At 42.1% G+C, this 17,999-nt stretch overlaps 1 protein-coding gene across 5 annotated transcripts in view; it reads left to right on the top strand.

Annotated features, from left to right (window-relative positions):
- TRMT2B (tRNA methyltransferase 2 homolog B) overlaps window positions 1-17,999 on the top strand; it is a 102,680-nt gene that overhangs the window by 7,421 nt on the left and 77,260 nt on the right. For 4 of the 5 annotated variants that reach the window (XR_007132785.1, XM_047764299.1, XM_047764297.1 and 1 more), the window contains exons 4-7: window positions 1,559-1,693; window positions 2,494-2,593; window positions 4,181-4,251; window positions 16,802-16,948. Coding sequence is in view for 4 of the 5 variants with exons in the window: in XM_047764299.1 (XP_047620255.1) it covers window positions 1,559-1,693; window positions 2,494-2,593; window positions 4,181-4,251; window positions 16,802-16,948 (453 nt within the window). In the remaining variant the exon portion in view is untranslated. The remainder of the gene's footprint in view (window positions 1-1,558; window positions 1,694-2,493; window positions 2,594-4,180; window positions 4,252-16,801; window positions 16,949-17,999) is intronic. The other variant, XM_047764300.1, reaches the window with a different exon arrangement.

Below are 17,999 nucleotides of genomic sequence, written 5' to 3'. Positions count from 1 at the left end.
CTTGGCTTGACAAATCTACCCAGAGGCCCCAAAGGGTCTTTAAACTCAACATGCTAATGACTCTGAAGTCTTCACTTCAGGCCAGTTATGTCTTCCAAACTCTAGAGCTGTATATCCAAATACCTGTTTCCTTTCTTCTTTGCTTTTTTTGTTCTTATGGTTATTCTTAGAGCTCTCTGTGTGTGAGTAGCAAGTGCTCTTGCTGTGTCATATATATAGCCCTACTTTCCAGCATGGTAGCCACTACCTACATGTGGCTATTTAAACTTAAATACAGTCAATTCTTCTATAATGCTTGCTTTAAAAACAAAAATTTGAGAGTTTCTGTCATGGTGCAGTGGAAACGAATCCTACTAGGAACCATGAGGTTGTGGGTTCGATCCCTGGCCTCGATCAGTGGGTTAAGTATCTGGCATGGCCGTGAGCTGTGGTATCAGTTGCAGATGAGGCTCGGATCCTGCGTTGCTGTGGCTGTGTTGTAGGCCAGCAGCTGTAGCTCCAATTGGACCCCTAGCTTGGGAATCTCCATATGCTGCAGGTACAGCCCTAAAAAGCAAAAAATAAAAATAAAATAAAAATGAATATCTGTTCCAATGGCTTGATCTATTAGGCAATAATTTGAACATAATGCAGATTTTACATTTGCTTAGGAGTGATTTTGTCTGCCAGAAACACTGGGTAAAAGAGGGGATTTGCCCCTGGCTTAACTGAGCTGCATAAGGATTCATACAGTGAACCCGCACATACACACCTCAGACATCTCCCGGCTCCCTCAGTTCATTAAGTGTGTTATGAGTTGCACTCATTCACCTCTGCTGTGAGAACTTTCTGTCCCACCCACTTAATCCTCCTTTCACCAGCTCATGATAACTCACAAGTGGATAGCCACTTCCAGGAGCAAACTTCAGGTCTTCATCAGAGTAACATGCCATCTTTATTGTAGTATTTATACATTGTTTAACCATTTAATGTATAAAACTGGATTAGTTTTATTAGGTTCCTATCTTTTCTCTGTGTGTTAGTGATGAAATTTTGGAATGTGTGTGCCCAACTCCACTTTCCTATGAGCCCTGTGATTTCTTTTGAGTAATTTTTGCATAGTGTGATGTAGGAATGCTTGTGTCATGTGATAGAGCTGACTGTAGAAATTAATTACAATAAAAGAAGATTAAACATTCAGTTCCTCTGTCGCATGAGTCACAGTTCAAATGCTCAGTAGCCACATGTAGCTAGTGTCGGCTGCCATATCACATAGAACATAACACCAATGGAGAACATTTCCATTATCATTGCACGTTCTCCTGGACTGTACAAAACATATAGCTGGAATGTTCAGTCTGAAAGGTCAGATAAAATGATGAGCTTACACAAGAGCCCCACTTGACCTTTTCCTGATACCTCATTAGGCCTATTGCTATTCTCTTATTCCGAGTTCCTTATCTGCTGAGACCATGACCCATGAATCCGTAGGACAGCCTTCTCTTATCCTCTCTCTTTTCTATTCTTTGAGATAACAACTGCAGAAGTCTTTTGTTTCATTGCTTATATTCTTTTGCAGGTGAAATTTGAAGCTCAGAAGAAAATTTTACAGAGATTGGAATCTTACCTTCAAATGCTCAATGGAATCAGTGTGACAACAGCTGCACCCAGATCTGAGGGGCTGTGTTGCTGTCTCCATCCTATTATACCTTCTGTAAGCTCCCACTTCCCTATCCTTTTATCTACTAAGTCCCCTGAATAGCTAATAATACTAGCCAATACTTAACCGGTGGGCGCTTGCTGGGGACCGTGTACTGAGTGAGTAAAAGGCATTATTGTCTTGTTTACTGTTTACAGTCACACTGAAGGAGAGACACTATCAGTTTACAGATGAATACTTGGGGCTCACAGAGATTAAGTGATTTGCCCAAGGACACACATCTAGCAAGTGCCAGAGCTGAGGCTTATACTCAGGTCAATCTGATGCAAAGCCCACTTTCTCAACCAGTATACTACTACCTCCTTAGAATGATTCCAAACTTTGAAAACCTTCTGATGAGGCCACAGAGAGATAGAATTTAATTTGTGGCAGAGACTGGCAAACCATGACCCTGAGGACATATATGTTCTGCTGCTTGACTTTGTAAATAAAGTTTTATCAGAACACAGCTGAGCTCACTTGTTTGTGGATTGTCTACAGATATTTTTGGACTACCATGGCAGAGTTGGATAGGACAGGGACCATATGGCCTGCAAAACCTAAAATAATTTATTATCTGGTCGTGTACTGAAAAAGTTTTCCAACTCCTTCTCTATGGCATGATTGTAACTCCTTTCTTCTATGGAGTGTCTACAGAATGCTTTGATCTTCTTAGCCATGGACTTTCACATATGCCATACCTTCCAAGCATCATTCGTTGTCATCCAGAGAACATTCTTTCATTCCTTGTATTGTTGTCCTCTGTGGTTTTATTTGACTTAATTGTCCCTTTCCTGCCCTTTTGCCTTCTCCAGCCTGTCATTGATGGCTACCGAAATAAGTCCACCTTCTCTGTGAACCGAGGTCCAGATGGCAATCCAAAGACCGTGGGGTACTACCTGGGAACTTGGAGAGGTCAGTTGAAGGCCGTGACTAGTAGAAATAACAAACCAAAGACTGAGAGGAAAGAGAAGGCTGTAGAGAACAGTGTCAGTGGGAGGGGAAAGGCTTTAAAGGAGAAGGTTGAATTGGAAGTCTTTGATGCACAACACGATCACGAGGTTAATTTGGGATACTTTTTGGTGGGTACTCATTGTAATTTAGTGCTAGGAATCAATCCCCTTCCTTGCCATCCCCCCACACTTTCTTCCTCTAAAAGCCATAGGCCTGGGGAGTTCCCATCCTGGTTCAGCAGAAATGAATCTGACTAGGATCCATGAGAACGCAGGTTTCATCCCTGGCCTCACTCAGTGGGTTAAGGATCCAGCATTGCTGTGAGCTGTGGTGTAGATTGCAGACACGGCTTGGATCCCGGGTTGCTGTGGCTGTGGCATAAGCTGGCAGCTACAGCTCCCATTTGGCCCCTAGCCTGGGAACTTCCATGTGCCATGAGTGTGGCCCTAAAAAGACAAAAACAAACAAACAAAAATGCCATAGGCCTGAGACCTGGTAAGCACTTCATAAATTTTTTTTCTTTTCTACTTTAATTTTTTTTTTTTTTTTTGCTTTTTAGGGCTGCACCTGCAACACATGGAAGTTCCTGTGCCATTCGTTGAATTGGAGCTGTACCTGAGGACTACACCACAGCTACAGCAATGCCAGATTTGAGCCACATTTGTGACCTATGCCACAACTTGCAGCAACACTGGATTCTTAACCCCCTGAGCGAGTCCAGGGATTGAACCTGCACCCTCACAGAGACAATGTCAGGTTCTTAACCCACTGAGCCACAACAGGAACTGCCAACACTTCATAAATGTTAATGCTGGTGATGCTATTTTCTCATTATCATCGTCATCATCATTTTATGTTACTCTCTGTGATGGGAGCAGGTCTCCTGCTTATTCAAGAGACGCCCTTTCTATTCCGCATCCCCATAACCCTGAAAACTAGAGCTTTCTCTGATAAATCCACTTTAAAGTAATTGGTAGGGCAGGTGAGTGCTGGTGAGGGAAATCACGATTGCATATTTCTGAGACTTAATTCCACTATCCATTCCCAGATTCCATTCCTGAACTTTCCGTTTGCCCATTTCCAATAAATCCACTTGAAACACCATCATTTTATATTAGTCACACTGTTTAATATCCATATGCCTTAAACTACAGTTCATTAGGGCAGACACTTGGCTTCCTTTTTTTCCCCTGTGTGCTGAGTTAAATGAGTATATGACGTCAGTGTTCTGCTGTTCACTAACAGAAAAACAAAACCCATTACATTTTATTTCCCTCTTAAACTGAACAGAAAGCAGATATTCTCCTATTGTGCATTTGTGGCATGAGAGGAAATATTGTGGACTAGCTCCTTTAAGAATATGCCTTTTAATGGCCAGACCAGGAAACAGTTTTTCTCTGAAAAATGGCCTTGATCTTGAATTAGGCACTTTACTTCTTCATATCTGCATATGCCTCTTTGAAAGAGGGATTTGGCTTGCCAGACATTTTCTTCTAAATAATCTCTTAGGAAGAAAACCATGCAAATCAAATTCTTTTCTTTCCACAGACAGGAACATTGTCTGTGTACGGTCTAACCATCTGAAAAATATCCCCGAGAAACACAATCAAGTGGCACAGGTAATAAGGAACAAGGCTGGGTGAAGATGACCCCGGGCATTGCATTCTGTAGCTTTTTCTCTGACATTTTAATAATAGAGCCCTTTCTAGTGCTGGAGGGGAGGAGGGGTTCGGTTCTGAAAGAGTACCTCTTAACGGTGGAGAGAACACTGCTAGTGTTTCATTTTGGAGAGGGTGGAGGGGAGACGAGAGAACTGCATCCATTATTGCAAATGTCAAGCATCCAAGGAATTTAATAGGAAGGAAATTTAGGACAGTGAGGGGGAATATAGCAAGTGGCAGGTGTCTGAAATATCTGGAAAGCTAGTGTTTTCAGCAGAATATGAAAAATATGAGAGATGTAGGAGTGGGGGTGAGACATCTGCATCCTGAGGTTGGCCTCTGAGATGTTTTTATACCCATCCTTCTATTTCACGCCCTTACTATTTCTTGAGCACTTGCTATGTGCCTATTAAGTCCTCGTACTGTGCTAGGTGCAGGGGATCCAGTGGCAACTCAAACAAACATGGTGCCTTCCTTCATGGAACTTAAAAAAAAAGTCAATGGAGTTCCTGTCATGGCTCAGCAGAAATGAGTCTGACTAGCATCCATGAGGACGCAGGTTCAATCCCTGGCCTTGCTCAGTGGGTTAGGGATCCACCGTTGCCATTGAGCTGTGGTGTAAGTTGCAGAAGCAGCTTGGATCCTGAGTTGGCTGTGGCTGTGGTGTAGGCTGGCAGCTGTAGCTCTAATTCGACCCCTAGCCTCGGAACTCCCATATGCCATGGGTGTAGCCCTTAAAAAAAAAAGGCAGAAAAAAAGTGAAAAGCCTTGCTTTTGAGGGCTAAACAAGACTCCCAACTGACATATTTATTCCTTGTGTGTACATACCAGCACCTATCCACCTAATGACACTTGGGTGGTGCCTTCTGATAGGACACATCTTTTTTTAAAATTTTTTCTTTCTTTTTTGGCCACCCATGGCACATGGAGTTCTCGGGCCAGGGATCAGATCCCAGCTGCAGCTGTGACCTACTGCAGTAATGCCAGATCCTTTAATGCTTTGTCCCAGGCTGGGGATTGAACCTGTTTCCTGGCACTGCAGAGGTGCTGCTGATCCTGTTGTACCACAGTGGGAACTCCCTGATAGGACCCATCTTGACCTCCAGGATTTCCTGACTAGGACACAGCTCCCATTATAGGATTATTGTCCAGAAATCTTCCTACATGACCCTTATCAACTTTTTCTCCCATTGTCTTCAATGACTGTTCTAAACTCTTACCTCTCCTCAAATTTCCTCTCGCATCACGTTTACCCTTGCTCTTGACAGATGCCTGGTTCTTCACTAGAAAATTAAGACCATCAGATGAGAAGTTCCTCTTAGCTGCTTGCCCTACCAATTGTGCTGAAATCTTAGCCCTCCTTCCCTCCTATCTCACTAAAATGCTGTCAGTCCAAGGTTATTCTTCTTCTTTAAAACACCCTCTTGGATTTATCTCCTCCCTCCCCAAGATCATAGCTCCTTCATTTCATTCCCTCTTTGTCCTGTTTCTTCACCTCTTTTCCCCCACCTCTGTTGGCTCTTTTCTTTCAGTTCATAAACATATTAATTATCTCCCATCTTACAAAAAAATCTGATGGTTTTTGCTTCTGCCCCCCCAAACTCCCTAGAAATTGATCTTGCCAAAATCATCAGTGACCTCCATTTTGCCAAATTCAATGGAAACTTTCTGCCCCAACTTACTCAACTTTTTTCTGCCTTTAGCACCACTTACTTTTTTAAAAGTATAGTTGACTTATAATGTTGTGCCAATTTCTGCTGTACAACAAAGTCCAAGTCATATGCATACATATATATATGTATATATATATATATATATATATATATATATATATATACACATTCTTATATTACCTTCCATCATGTTCTATCCCAAGAGATTGGATATAGTTCCCTGAGCTATACAATAGGATGGCTTATCCATTCTAAATGTAATAGTTTGCATCTATTAACCGCAGACTCCCAATACATCCCACTCCTTCTCTCTCCCCCTTGGCAACCACAAGTCTGTTCCACAGATTTTCTTTTCTGTGGAAAGGTTCATTTGTGCCATATATTATATTCCAGATATAAGTGATGTCATATAGTATTTATCTTTCTCTTTCTGACTTAAGAATCTCTAGCTGCATCTGGCCCATTTTGTTTTAGCTTTACTCTCACCCACTTACCACCAACTCCTTTGGATTTGTTGGAGGCAAATTCCAGGCATTTTGTCATATGAAATGTAAATACCTCCGTTTGAATTTTAAAAGAAAGCGTTATTATTATTATTGTTGTTAGCCGTACCTGTGGCATAGGGAAGTTCTTGGGCCAGGGATTGAATCTGAGCTACAGCTGCAACCTGCAACATTGGATCTTTTAACCCATTGCACCGGACTAGGGACTGAACCAGTGCCTCTGCAGAGACCCAAGCTGCTACAGAGACAATGCCAGATCCTTTACCTGCTGGTGCATTCTTCTATCCTACTCTTCAGGTGTAATTTCAGAACAACAGTAGTAATGTTATTACTAACAAATGGTTACTGAAAAAGAGCTTAGGATTTCTGTCCAGTTCTTTTTGTCAAATTATTGTGGCTCCAGTATTTCCCAGTGTGGCACAGTAGGTTAAGAGGCTGACTGCAGGAGTTCCCGTCATGGCTCAACGGTTAACGAACCCGACTAGTATCCATGAGGACTCGGGTTCAATCCCTGGCCTCACTCAGTGGGTTAAGGATCTGGCGTTGCCATAAGCTGTGGTGTGGGTTGTAGATGTGGCTTGGATCTGGTAGTGTTGTGGCTGTGGCATAGGCCAGTGGCTCTAGCTCCAATTCTACCCCTAGACTGGGAAGGAACCTCCATATGCTGCGGGTGCGGCCCTAAAAATACAAAAAAAAAAAAAAAAAAAGAAGAAGAATCTGATTGCAGCAGCTCGGGTCTCTGCAAAGGTGTGAATTAAAGGATCCAGTGTTGCTTCAGCTGCAGTGTGGATCACGGCTATGGCTCAGATTCAGTTCTTGGCCTGGGAATTTCCAAATGCCATGGGTGCAGCCATAAAAAAAATTTTTTTGTGTGACTCTGAAGGAATTCATCTCATTGTAGTTACATCAGCAACTTGACACTTGATACATAGGTTCTTTTTTTTTTTTTATTCTGCTTGCTTTCAAATTTTAGGGATTGATTTTGATTTTTTCCTTTTGATTAAATTTTTGTTGGTAATTTTGTAAAATATTTATATGGTTTCAAAGTCAACTCTACAAAATAAAGGTATATCTATATATATCTATATATCTATATCTATATATCTATATAGATCTGGTAGTAGCCACGACATGTGGAAGTTCTGGGGCCAAGGATCGAATCTGTGCCACAGCAGTGGCAATTCTGGATCCTTAACCTGCTGAGTCACCAGGGAACTCCTAAAGATATATTTAGAGAGGTCTAGCTTTCATTTCTGTCCCCTCTACCCAGTTCCCTTCCTCCTTCTATGGATAACGTTTTAATTCACTGTTTGTTTATTTTAAAAAATTTGTATCTCCCTTTTTCATAGCTAAACTGTTCTGCATCTTTTTTTCCATAAAATTATATGCTTCATATATTTCTATAAAATAATATACTTTTCTCCACATTCTCTTCTTTCATAACTGCTTAGTCCTATAGTATGATGGATGTTACAATTGTTTTCATTGGCTTATATAATTACCTCCTTTTTTCTCATTGATTTACTTTTATGAGCTTATTACTAGTTTTTTTTTTGTGTGTGTGTGAGTGCTCTAAGAGCTCTGTCAGACATTCATCAATATTCTCCATATAGTCAAAAACTTGAATTTAGTTTTTTTTTTCCCTGAAGACCTTTTTCCTGGAGTCTCCTTCCTAGGCTCTTGAGGCCTTCTGCTTTGCATTATCTTGGGATTTCTTTTGCTGTTTTCCTTTCTTTCCCCCTGTTCCTTAGATCTTCTCTCATCCTTTTTCTGGTTTACATCCTCATTTGACTGAAGTACAACCTCCATTAGTTTCTTGAGGAAAGGTGCCTAAGAGTAAAGTTTTAGAGTCTTTGCATGTCTATAAATATCTTTGTTCTTTCCTGACATGTGACTGAGACTTTTTACAGATTTCAAAGTCTGGGTTTGGATCATTTGCCTTTAATACATTTGAAGACATGATTGTATTGTCATCTGGCCACTAATGTTGTATAAGTCTAAATACTACTCTTAATTCTTATTCCTTTGTAGATAATATTACCCCTCCTTTTTTTCTCGGGAAGCTTTTTGGGAATCACTTTATCTCTGAAACTTCATGACCACGTGGCCCTTTATTCATTCACTCATTGTGGGCACTTTCTAGCCCTTGTCAATCTGAAAAACAGTAATTTCAGATATGGGAGATTTTCTTGCATTTTATCTTTTTTAACTTTTAAGTTTTATTTTTCATTTATTTATGTATTTGTTTTAGTGCCACACCCATGAAATGTGGAAGTTCCCAGGGTAGGGGTCGAGTTGGAGCTGAGGCTGCCAACCTGTGCCACAGCCAGAGCAACACCAGATCCAAGCCACATCCGCAACCTATGTCGCAGCTCACAGCAACACTGGATCTTTAACCCACTGAGCAAGGCCAGGGATTGAACCGGAGTCCTCATGGATCCTAGTCTGGGTTTGTTACTGCTGAGCCACAATGGGAACTCCTATTTATTTATTTTTTATTGAAGTATAGTTGATTTATCATGTCGTATTAGATTCAGGTGTACAGCAAAGTGATTCATATACATATATATATATGTATATATATTCATATATATGAAACAAGATATTGAATATAGTTCCCAGTGCTGTAAGTGATCCTTGTTTGTTTCTATTTTATATATAGTAGTGTGTATCTGTTAATCCCAAATGCCTAATTTATCCCTCCCATAGTGCCTGCTATCCCCTTTGGTGACCAGAAGTTTCTTTTCTTTTTTTTGCTTTTTTTTTTTTTTTTTTTTTGCTTTTTAGGGCCACACTCACAGCATATGGAGGTTCCTAGGCTAGGGGTCTAATAGGAGCTATGGCTGCCGGCCTATGCCACAGCCACAGCAATGCAGAATCCGAGCCACATCTTTGACCTACACCACAGCTCATGGCAACACCATATCCTTAACCCACTGAGCAAGACCAGGGATCGAACCCGAACCTCACGGTTCCTGGTCAGATTCATTTCCACTGCACCATGATGGGAACTCCTGGAAGTATATTTTCTATGTTTGTGAGTCTATTTCTATTTTGTAAATAGGTTCATTTGTATCATTTTTTTAGATTCCATGTGTAAGTGATATCATATATTTGTCTTTCTCTGTCTGACTTACTTCATTTAGTATAATAATTTCTAGGTCCAGCCATGTTGTTGCAAATGGCATTACTTCATTATTTTTTGTGGCTGAATAATAGTCTATTGTATATATGTACCACATCTTTATTCATCTGTTGATGGACATTTAGGTTGTTTCCATGTCTTGGCTATTGTAGATAATACTATGAGTATTGAGGTGCACATATCTTTTCCTTTGATTGTTTCGTCTGGATATATGGCCAGGAGTGGGATTACAGGATCATATGGTAGTTCTACATTTAGTTTTTTTCTTTTTCTTTTTTCGCTGCCCCTGAGGTATATGGAAGTTCCTGGGCCAGAAATGGAACCTGAGCTGGAGTCATGACCTACGTCACAGCTGCAGCAATGCCAGATCCTTAACCCAATGTGCCCAGTGGGGATTGAACTGATGCCTCTACAGAGACAAGCTGGATCATTAATCCACTGTGCCATAGCAGGAACTCCTATATTTATTTATTTGCTTTTTAGTGCTGCAGGTGCTGCATGTGGAGGTTCCCAGGCTAGGGGTTGAATCAGATCTGGAGTTGCTGGCCTACACCCACAGCCACAGCAACACCAGATCTGAGCTGCATCCACAGTGTACACCATGGCAACGCCAGATCCTTAACCCACTGAGCGAGGCCAGGGATCGAACCCACATCCTCATGGATACTAGTCAGATTCGTTTCTACTGTGCCACAATGGGAACTCCTGGAACTCCTATATTTAGTTTTGTAAAGAACCTCAATGCTATTCTCCATAGTGACTGCGCCAATTTGCATTCCCATCAACAGTGTAGGAAGGTTTCTTTTTCTCCACATTCTCTCCAGCACTTATTATTTGTAGATTTTTTGATGATGGCCCCTCTGACCATTGTGATGTATTATTTCATTAATTACTTCCTTCCCCTCATTTTCTCTGTTCTCTCTGTACCTTCTATTATTTGGATTTTGGACTTCATGAATTGATTCTATAATCTTGCTGTTCATTCTCCTATTTTCATTCTTTTTTCTTTTTTTTTTCTTTTCTTTTTTAGGATCACACCCTGCGGCACATGGAGGTTCCCAGGTTAGGGGTCAAATCGGAGCTATAGATGCTGGCCTACACCACAGCCACAGCAATGCAGGATCTGAGCTGCATCTACAATCTACCCCACAGCTCATGGCAATGCCAGATCCTTAACCCACTGATCAAGGCCTGGGATCGAACCCACAACCTCATGGTTCCTAGTCAGATTTGTTTCTGCTGTGCCATGTTGTGATCTCTTCATTCTCCTATTTTCCATTTCTTTTCTTTTTGTTCTTCTTCATTTTTTTTTCTTTTTTGTCTTTATTTAGGGCTACACCCGCGGCATATGGAAGTTCCCAAGCTGGGGGTTGAGTCAGAGCTGCAGCTGCCAGCCTATACCCCAGCCACAGCAACATAGGATCCTAGCCATGTCTGGAACCTACACCACAGCTCGTGGCAATGCTGTATCCTTAACCCACTGAGCAAGGCCAGTGATCCTGCCCTCGTCCTCATGGATACTAGTCAGGTTCATTACCACTGAGCCACAGTGGACTCCCCTTTTTGCTCTTCTTTTTGTGAAATTTTCTTGAAAGTTTTTTCTTTCTTGTTCTCTGATTGTTCTTTTGCATAGCATCTTTAGTTAGTAATATTTTATATATATATACATATATATATACACACATATATATATACATATATATATATGTATATATATATCTTTTGCTTTTTTGCTGTTTTTTGAGTTCTCTCCTTCCTTCAAGAATTTTTTTCCTGTTTGTTTTGGGTATTGTCTTTCGCAATGGAGGCTTTAATCAAGTAGTTAGTGGTACTTGCTTAACTCTTCACATTGAAGAATGAGGTCTTCAGGAGTTCCCATCACAGTGCAGCGGAAATGAATCTGACTAGGAACCATGAGGATGCGGGTTCAATCCCTGGCCTCGCTCAGTGGGTTAAGGATCCAGCGTTGCCATGAACTGTGGTGTAGGTCGCAGATGTGGCTTGGATCTGGCGTTGCTGTGGCTGTGGTGTAGGCCAGCGGTACAGCTCTGATTGGACCCCTAGCCTGGGAACCTCCATATGCTGAGGGTGAGGCCCTAAGAAGCAAAAAAAAAAAAATGAGGTCTTTAAAAATTATTGATTCTGGGCTTTATCACTGGCAATTGTGGGTGGGGACCATGTTTCTGTCTTACGAGATCATTAATCTGAGACCATTCAGTTTCTTAAGATAATTTACACTGAATCCTCCCATTTTCACCCTTCTACCACCTGCCTCATATTTCCAAATTCAGAGCTTTGTGTGTTCATTTTCTCCTGAGGAAAAAAAAAATCCTGTTTCCTGCTAGAGAAGGATAGAAATTTTTGATAGAATGAAGTTCTTTACTAGTCAGTTATATTCTGACTTCTCAACAAAATCCTGATTTTAGGCCTGTGCCTTATCTCTGCCTCCTGCAGTGCCTTACACTTCAAGTTTGAACCTTTCCAGGCTTGTGTGGAGCAGATAAGCCTTACCTCATCAGATCCCCCATTGTAGGGAATCCAGATGCAGCTTTCTTCATCTTGCTAAGTCAGTTGCCACTCCTGTCTACCTTCTATCATTTTTTTTTTTTGCTTTTTATGTCCACACCTGTGGCTTATGAAAGTTCCCAGGCTAGAAGTCAAATTAGAGCTATAGCTGCCAGCCTATGCCACAGCAACAGTAACGCCAGATCTGAGCCGAGTCTGTGACCCTGTGACCTACACCACAGCTCACGGCAAAGCCAGATCCTTTACCCACTGAGCAAGGCTAGGGATCAAACCTGCATCCTCATGGATACTGGTTGGATTCGTTTCCACTGTGCCATAGCAGGAACCCCCACCTTCTGTCTTTTAAGACTTGATTTGTTTGCTCTTGTTATCTTCTCTCCTATTATCTCTGTTCTTTCCTTTCCTTTCTTTCATTCATGCCAGCCACTATTCTAGGTGCTTAGGATACAATAGTGAAGAAAATATCCCTTCCCTTGTGGAACTTACATTTTAGTGGGAGGGGATGGGGGAGACAGATTTAAAAAAAAAAAACATAATAAAGTAAATGATATAATATGTTAGAAGGTGATAAGTGTAGCTCTGATCTGAATGTTTGTGTCCCTCCAAATTTCCTGTGTTGAAGTCCTAACCCTGAGGTATTAGTATTAGGAGGTTGGGGCCATTGGGAGGTGATTAGGTCATGAGGGTGGAGCCCTCCTGATTAGGATTACTGCCATTATAAAAGAGGCCCCGGAGAACTAGCTTGTCCTTTCTGCCATGTGAGGTTATAGTGGAAAGACAGCTGTCAGTGAGGAAGCTGTCATCAGACACAATCTGCTGGTATCTTGACCTTGGATTTCCCAGTCAGAACTGTGAGACATAAATATCTGTTGTTTATAAGTCACTGTTTATGGTATTTTTATTTTTGCAGCCCAAACAGACTAAGACAAATGCCACGGGATAAATACAGCAGGTTTGGATCCCGCATTACTGTTGCTGTGGTGTAGGCCAGCAGCTATAGCTCCAACTCAACCCCTAGCCTGGGAACCTCTATGTGCCGAGGGTACAGCCATAAAAAGACAAAAAAAAAAAAATTAAATGGGGTCCAGGTAGTTTTCATTGAGAAGGTGACATTTGAATAAAGCAGTAGTTGTCAACTGGGAGTAGTTTTACAGGGGGCATTTAGCAATGTTTGCAGACATTTTTAGTTGTCACCACTGGGGGATATTTGCACGGTGCTACTGGTATCTACTAAGTAGAGGCCAAGGATGCTGTTAAACACCCTGCACAGGACAACTTCCCATAACAAAGAATTGATGATACTGCCAAGGCTGAAAAACCTTGGAATTAAGACTTAAAGGAATGAGGGTGTCAGCCATGTGGAGGTCTGAGGGAAGAGCATTCCAGGCAAAGAAAACAGCCATAGCAAAGGCCCTAAGATAGGAGTATGGCAGGCTTTCCGGAGGAACTGAAAGTAGGCCCAGAAGGTAGTGGGAGATAAGGTAAGATGGTTCTTGAGGGCCAGATCATGTAGTGCCTCAGAAGTCATGATGGGGACTTTGGCTTTTATTCTGAGCTATTGGAAGTTCTAATTGGGTGGATGGATTTCATGATATGATTTAGGTTTTTTTTTTTTGTCTTTTGTTGTTGTTGTTATTGTTGTTGTTGCTATTTCTTGGGCCGCTCCCACGGAATATGGAGGTTCCCAGGCTAGGGGTTGAATCGGAGCTGTAGCCACCGGCCTACGCCAGAGCCACAGCAACGCGGGATCCGAGCCGTGTCTGCAACCTACATCACAGCTCACGGCAACGCCGGATCGTTAACCCACTGAGCAAGGGCAGGGACCGAACCCGCAACCTCATGGTTCCTAGTCGGATTCGTTAACCACTGCGCCACGACGGGAACTCCTGATTTAGGTTTTAAACAGGATCACTCTGGCTATTATATTGTATATGGATTGTTGTGGGGAAAGGTAGAAGCAGAGATAGACCAGTTAGGAGGTTCTTGTGTTAATCCAGGTGAGAGATGATATAGTCCAGTGGTAGTGGCAGTGGAGTGGATAATATCTTGAAGATAGAACAACAAGATTTCTTGATGGGTTGAACGAAAGGTATAAGAAAAAGAGAGGAGTAAAAACTGAAGTTTTTGAGAGGAGAAAGTAGAACAATGGAGTTATCAACTAAAATGGAAAAGACTGGTAGAGCAGATTTGAAGGATGGAGGTTAGTAGTTCAGTTTTGCACATGTTGCATTTGACATACCTATTAGGCATCTGCGTGGATGTGTTAAATAAGATATGTTAGGATGAGGTTCAAGAATTAGAGACTTTGGAGTTGTTGACATGTAGATGTTATTTTAAAATCATGAGATTGGAAGAAATGACCAAGTGAGCGAGAGTAGAGAAGAAAGAGAAGAGGAACAGAGACTGAGCCTGGGGGCACTCCCATTTTAAGAGGTCTGGGAGGAGCTAGTTAAGGAGACTAAGAAAGGGCAGCCAGTGAGATCAGAGGAAACCAGGAGAGTGTGGGGTCCTGGAAGAGAAGTGAAGACAATCAACCAATGAGAGGCTCATCACCTGTGCCAGTGCTGACTGAGAATTGACCATTGAACTGCATAACACAGAGGTCACTGGTGACCAATAATGGGAGCTGTTTTGGTGGAGTGGTCGGGGAACATGATTCCATTTAATGAATAGAAGGAGAGAAATGGGAGGCGGTGAATTTAGACAATTCTTTTGAGTTTTGCTGCAAAGAAGAGCAGAGAAATGGAACAGTGGCTGGTGGGGAAAGTGGGGTTAAGAAATTTCCTTTTTCTTTTCCGTCTTTATTTAGGGCTGCACCCACAGCATATGGAGGTTCCCAGGCTAGGGGTTGAATCAGAGCTGTTGCTGCTGGTCTGCACTACAGCCACAGCAGTGTGGGATCCGAGCCATGTCTGTGACCTACACCACAGCTCACGGCAACGCCGGATCCTTAACCCACTGAGCAAGGCCAGGGATTGAACCTGTGTCCTCATGGGTACCAGTAGGGATCATTACCACTGAGCCATGACTGGAACTCTGAAAATCTGCCTATATCTTTATAGTTGGTCCTCTGTATCCATGGTTTCCCTATACTTGGTTCCATATCCATGAGTTCAGCTTAATAGTATATTAGGAATTGCTACCAGGAGGAATTCACACAAATGAAGATTATCATATTCTATATTGTGTATATAGTATTAGCATCTGTTATTGAGCACCTGTTATGTACTAGGCTAAGGATACAACGCTGACTCTTCATGGAGCATACTGTTAGGGCTACAATGGATAGGATCCCTCTAATAAGGGCACTGGGCAGGGATCATGTTTCTTGTATCATAATGCATTAGTTTGCTAGGGCTGCCATAACACAGTCCCACAGACCGGATGACTTAAACAATGTAAACTGGTATTCTCATGGTTCTAGAGGCTGGAAGTTCAAGATCAGGGTGTCAGCAGGTTTCATTTCTTTGGAGGGCCTCCTCTTTGGCTTGAAGATGGCCACCTTTCTGCTGTGTCCTCATATGGCCTTTTCTGTGTGCATGTGTGCGTCTGTGATGCCTCTGTATCCAAATTTCCTTTTCTTATAAGGACAACAGTCAGATTGGAACAGGGCTCACCCTAACTGCCTCATTTTAGATTAATTACCTCTTTAAAGGCCCTATTTCCAAATACAGTCACATTCTGAGATACTAGGAGTCAAGACTTCAACATATGAATCCCAGGGGGGACACAATTCAGCCCATAACACTATCCCCCGGAACCTCAAAATTCATGTTCTCCTCACATGCAAGATACATGAACCCTAGTTCCAACAGCCCCAAACTCTTAACCCATTTCAGCATTAACTCTTAAGTCCTTAATCTCATCTAAATGAAGTGTGGATAAGAGGTATCAGTCAGGGTATAATTCATCCTCGAATAGAATTCCTCTTTAGGAGTTCCCTTCATGGCACAGAAGAGCAGTGGAAATGAATCCAACTAGGAACTATGAGGTTGTGGGTTCGATCCCTGGCCTCATTCAGTGGGTTAAGGATCTGGCGTAGCCATGAGCTGTGGTAGGTCGCAGATGCGGCTCAGATCTGGCATTGCTGTGGCTGTGGTGTAGGCCTGCGGCTGTAGCTCCAATTGGACCCCTAGCCTGGGAACCTCTTTTTAGGGCAGGTGTGGCCCTAAAAAGAAAAAAAAAAGAATCCCTCTTTAGCTGTGAAACTGGACAGGTTAACTGCTTCCCAAATATAATCGTGGAACAGGCATAAGATAGACATCTCCATTCCGAAAGGAACAAATTGGAAAGAATGGGGTCACGGGTCCCAAGCAAATCTGAAACTCAGCAGGACAAATTCTACTAGGTTTTTAAGGCTTGAGAATAATCCTCCTTGGGTCACTACTACCCTCAGGGCCCACTGGTATGATGGACCCACTAGGGCAGCAGTCTGGCACACTGAAACCACTGGATTAGGGTCCGCCCTAATGGCCTCATTTTAACTTACTCACCTCTTTAAAGATCTTATCTCCAAATCTGGTCATGTTCTGAGGTACTGAGGTTTCAACATATGAATTGGGGTTGGGGGTGGATATACTTTAGCCTGTAACAGTCAGCTAGTATGAATAATCAGCTATGGAGTTTGTTTTACCTGTGTAATAGTACTGTTTTCTTCCTAGTACTATGAAATATTCCTTCGGCAGTCCCCAATGGAGCCCTGCCTTCTATTCCATGAAGGTGGGCACTGGCGTGAGCTTATAGTCCGCACCAATAGCCAAGGGCATACGATGGCCATCATCACTTTCCATCCCCAGGAATTAAGGCAGGTGAGACTCAAAGGATGATAAGGGGCAGCTGCTATACAACCCTTACTATCACTGTGCTGCACTTGGTGTTCGGACATTTCAGGGCAGGTGGCAGAGACAGTGCAGCCACAGGGTAGTAATGTGGGTTGGGAAGAGGGGTTGGGGCTATGATGAGGCGCCAGTGGCCAGGATACCCATCAAGCCAAAAGGCTGAGGCCAGGTTACCAAGTAATCATCACTTGAGTACTCCTAAGGATTTTCATAAGAACTTTGCCCATGGAAGTTCTTAGGTACTCTACTAAATCCAAAAGCCAATTCAATAGAGACTAGGATATAGTCAGAATTCCATAACCCAGATAATGCTTCTATGTTTGTAATACACTTAGAGCTTTTGAACATTCCTACATTAACGTATTCTTATATTTATGTGATCACCTCAACCAACTTGTGAAGTAGAGAGGTATTGTCACCTTCATTTCATAGCTGAGCAAATGGAGGCATAGAGGTAGCTAGAGTTTAAAGAGCTGGTAAATAGCAAAGCGAGGGTTTGAACCCAGGTCATTGATTGCTGGCCTTTTAACTCTATAGTGCCAATGTAGTTTATTGGCATTTATCCTTATGTCTAGCTAAGGGCTAGGCTCTCTGTAATGATATAAGAATTTAAAAATGTTTGGAAATCAAAGAAAAGATTTCATTACCATGCTCATTCTCTTCTGTGCTCTCTCTTTCCTTTCTCCTGCAATGCGAGTTTTCTGAGGTGGTGTTTGGGTAGGTGGTTGAGATATTTGAAGTAGAGAAGTATGAAGGGAACTGAAAGGTTATTGCTTCTTTATGATGGAACAAAAGCTTAGTTTATCTCCTTGGTTACAACAAGAATAACTCTCACACTTTCTTTCGAGAACTATTAAAGAGGCTCAAAGCAGAGAAAGTGCCGTGTCTATTGTATAGGATTTGTCAAAGCCAATAGGCAAAGCAGTGTTTCTGCTAAGATATGAAAACAGCTTTTTTTCCTGCTTTATGTTAAGTGGGGTTTTATTATTATTATTATTTCGGGGGCCATGTCTGCGGCATA

The sequence above is a fragment of the Phacochoerus africanus genome, chromosome X, assembly GCF_016906955.1.
Source record: "Phacochoerus africanus isolate WHEZ1 chromosome X, ROS_Pafr_v1, whole genome shotgun sequence".
NCBI lineage: Eukaryota > Metazoa > Chordata > Mammalia > Artiodactyla > Suidae > Phacochoerus > Phacochoerus africanus.
Note: the sequence above shows the minus strand (reverse complement) of the source record. Positions and strands in the feature narration are given on the sequence as shown.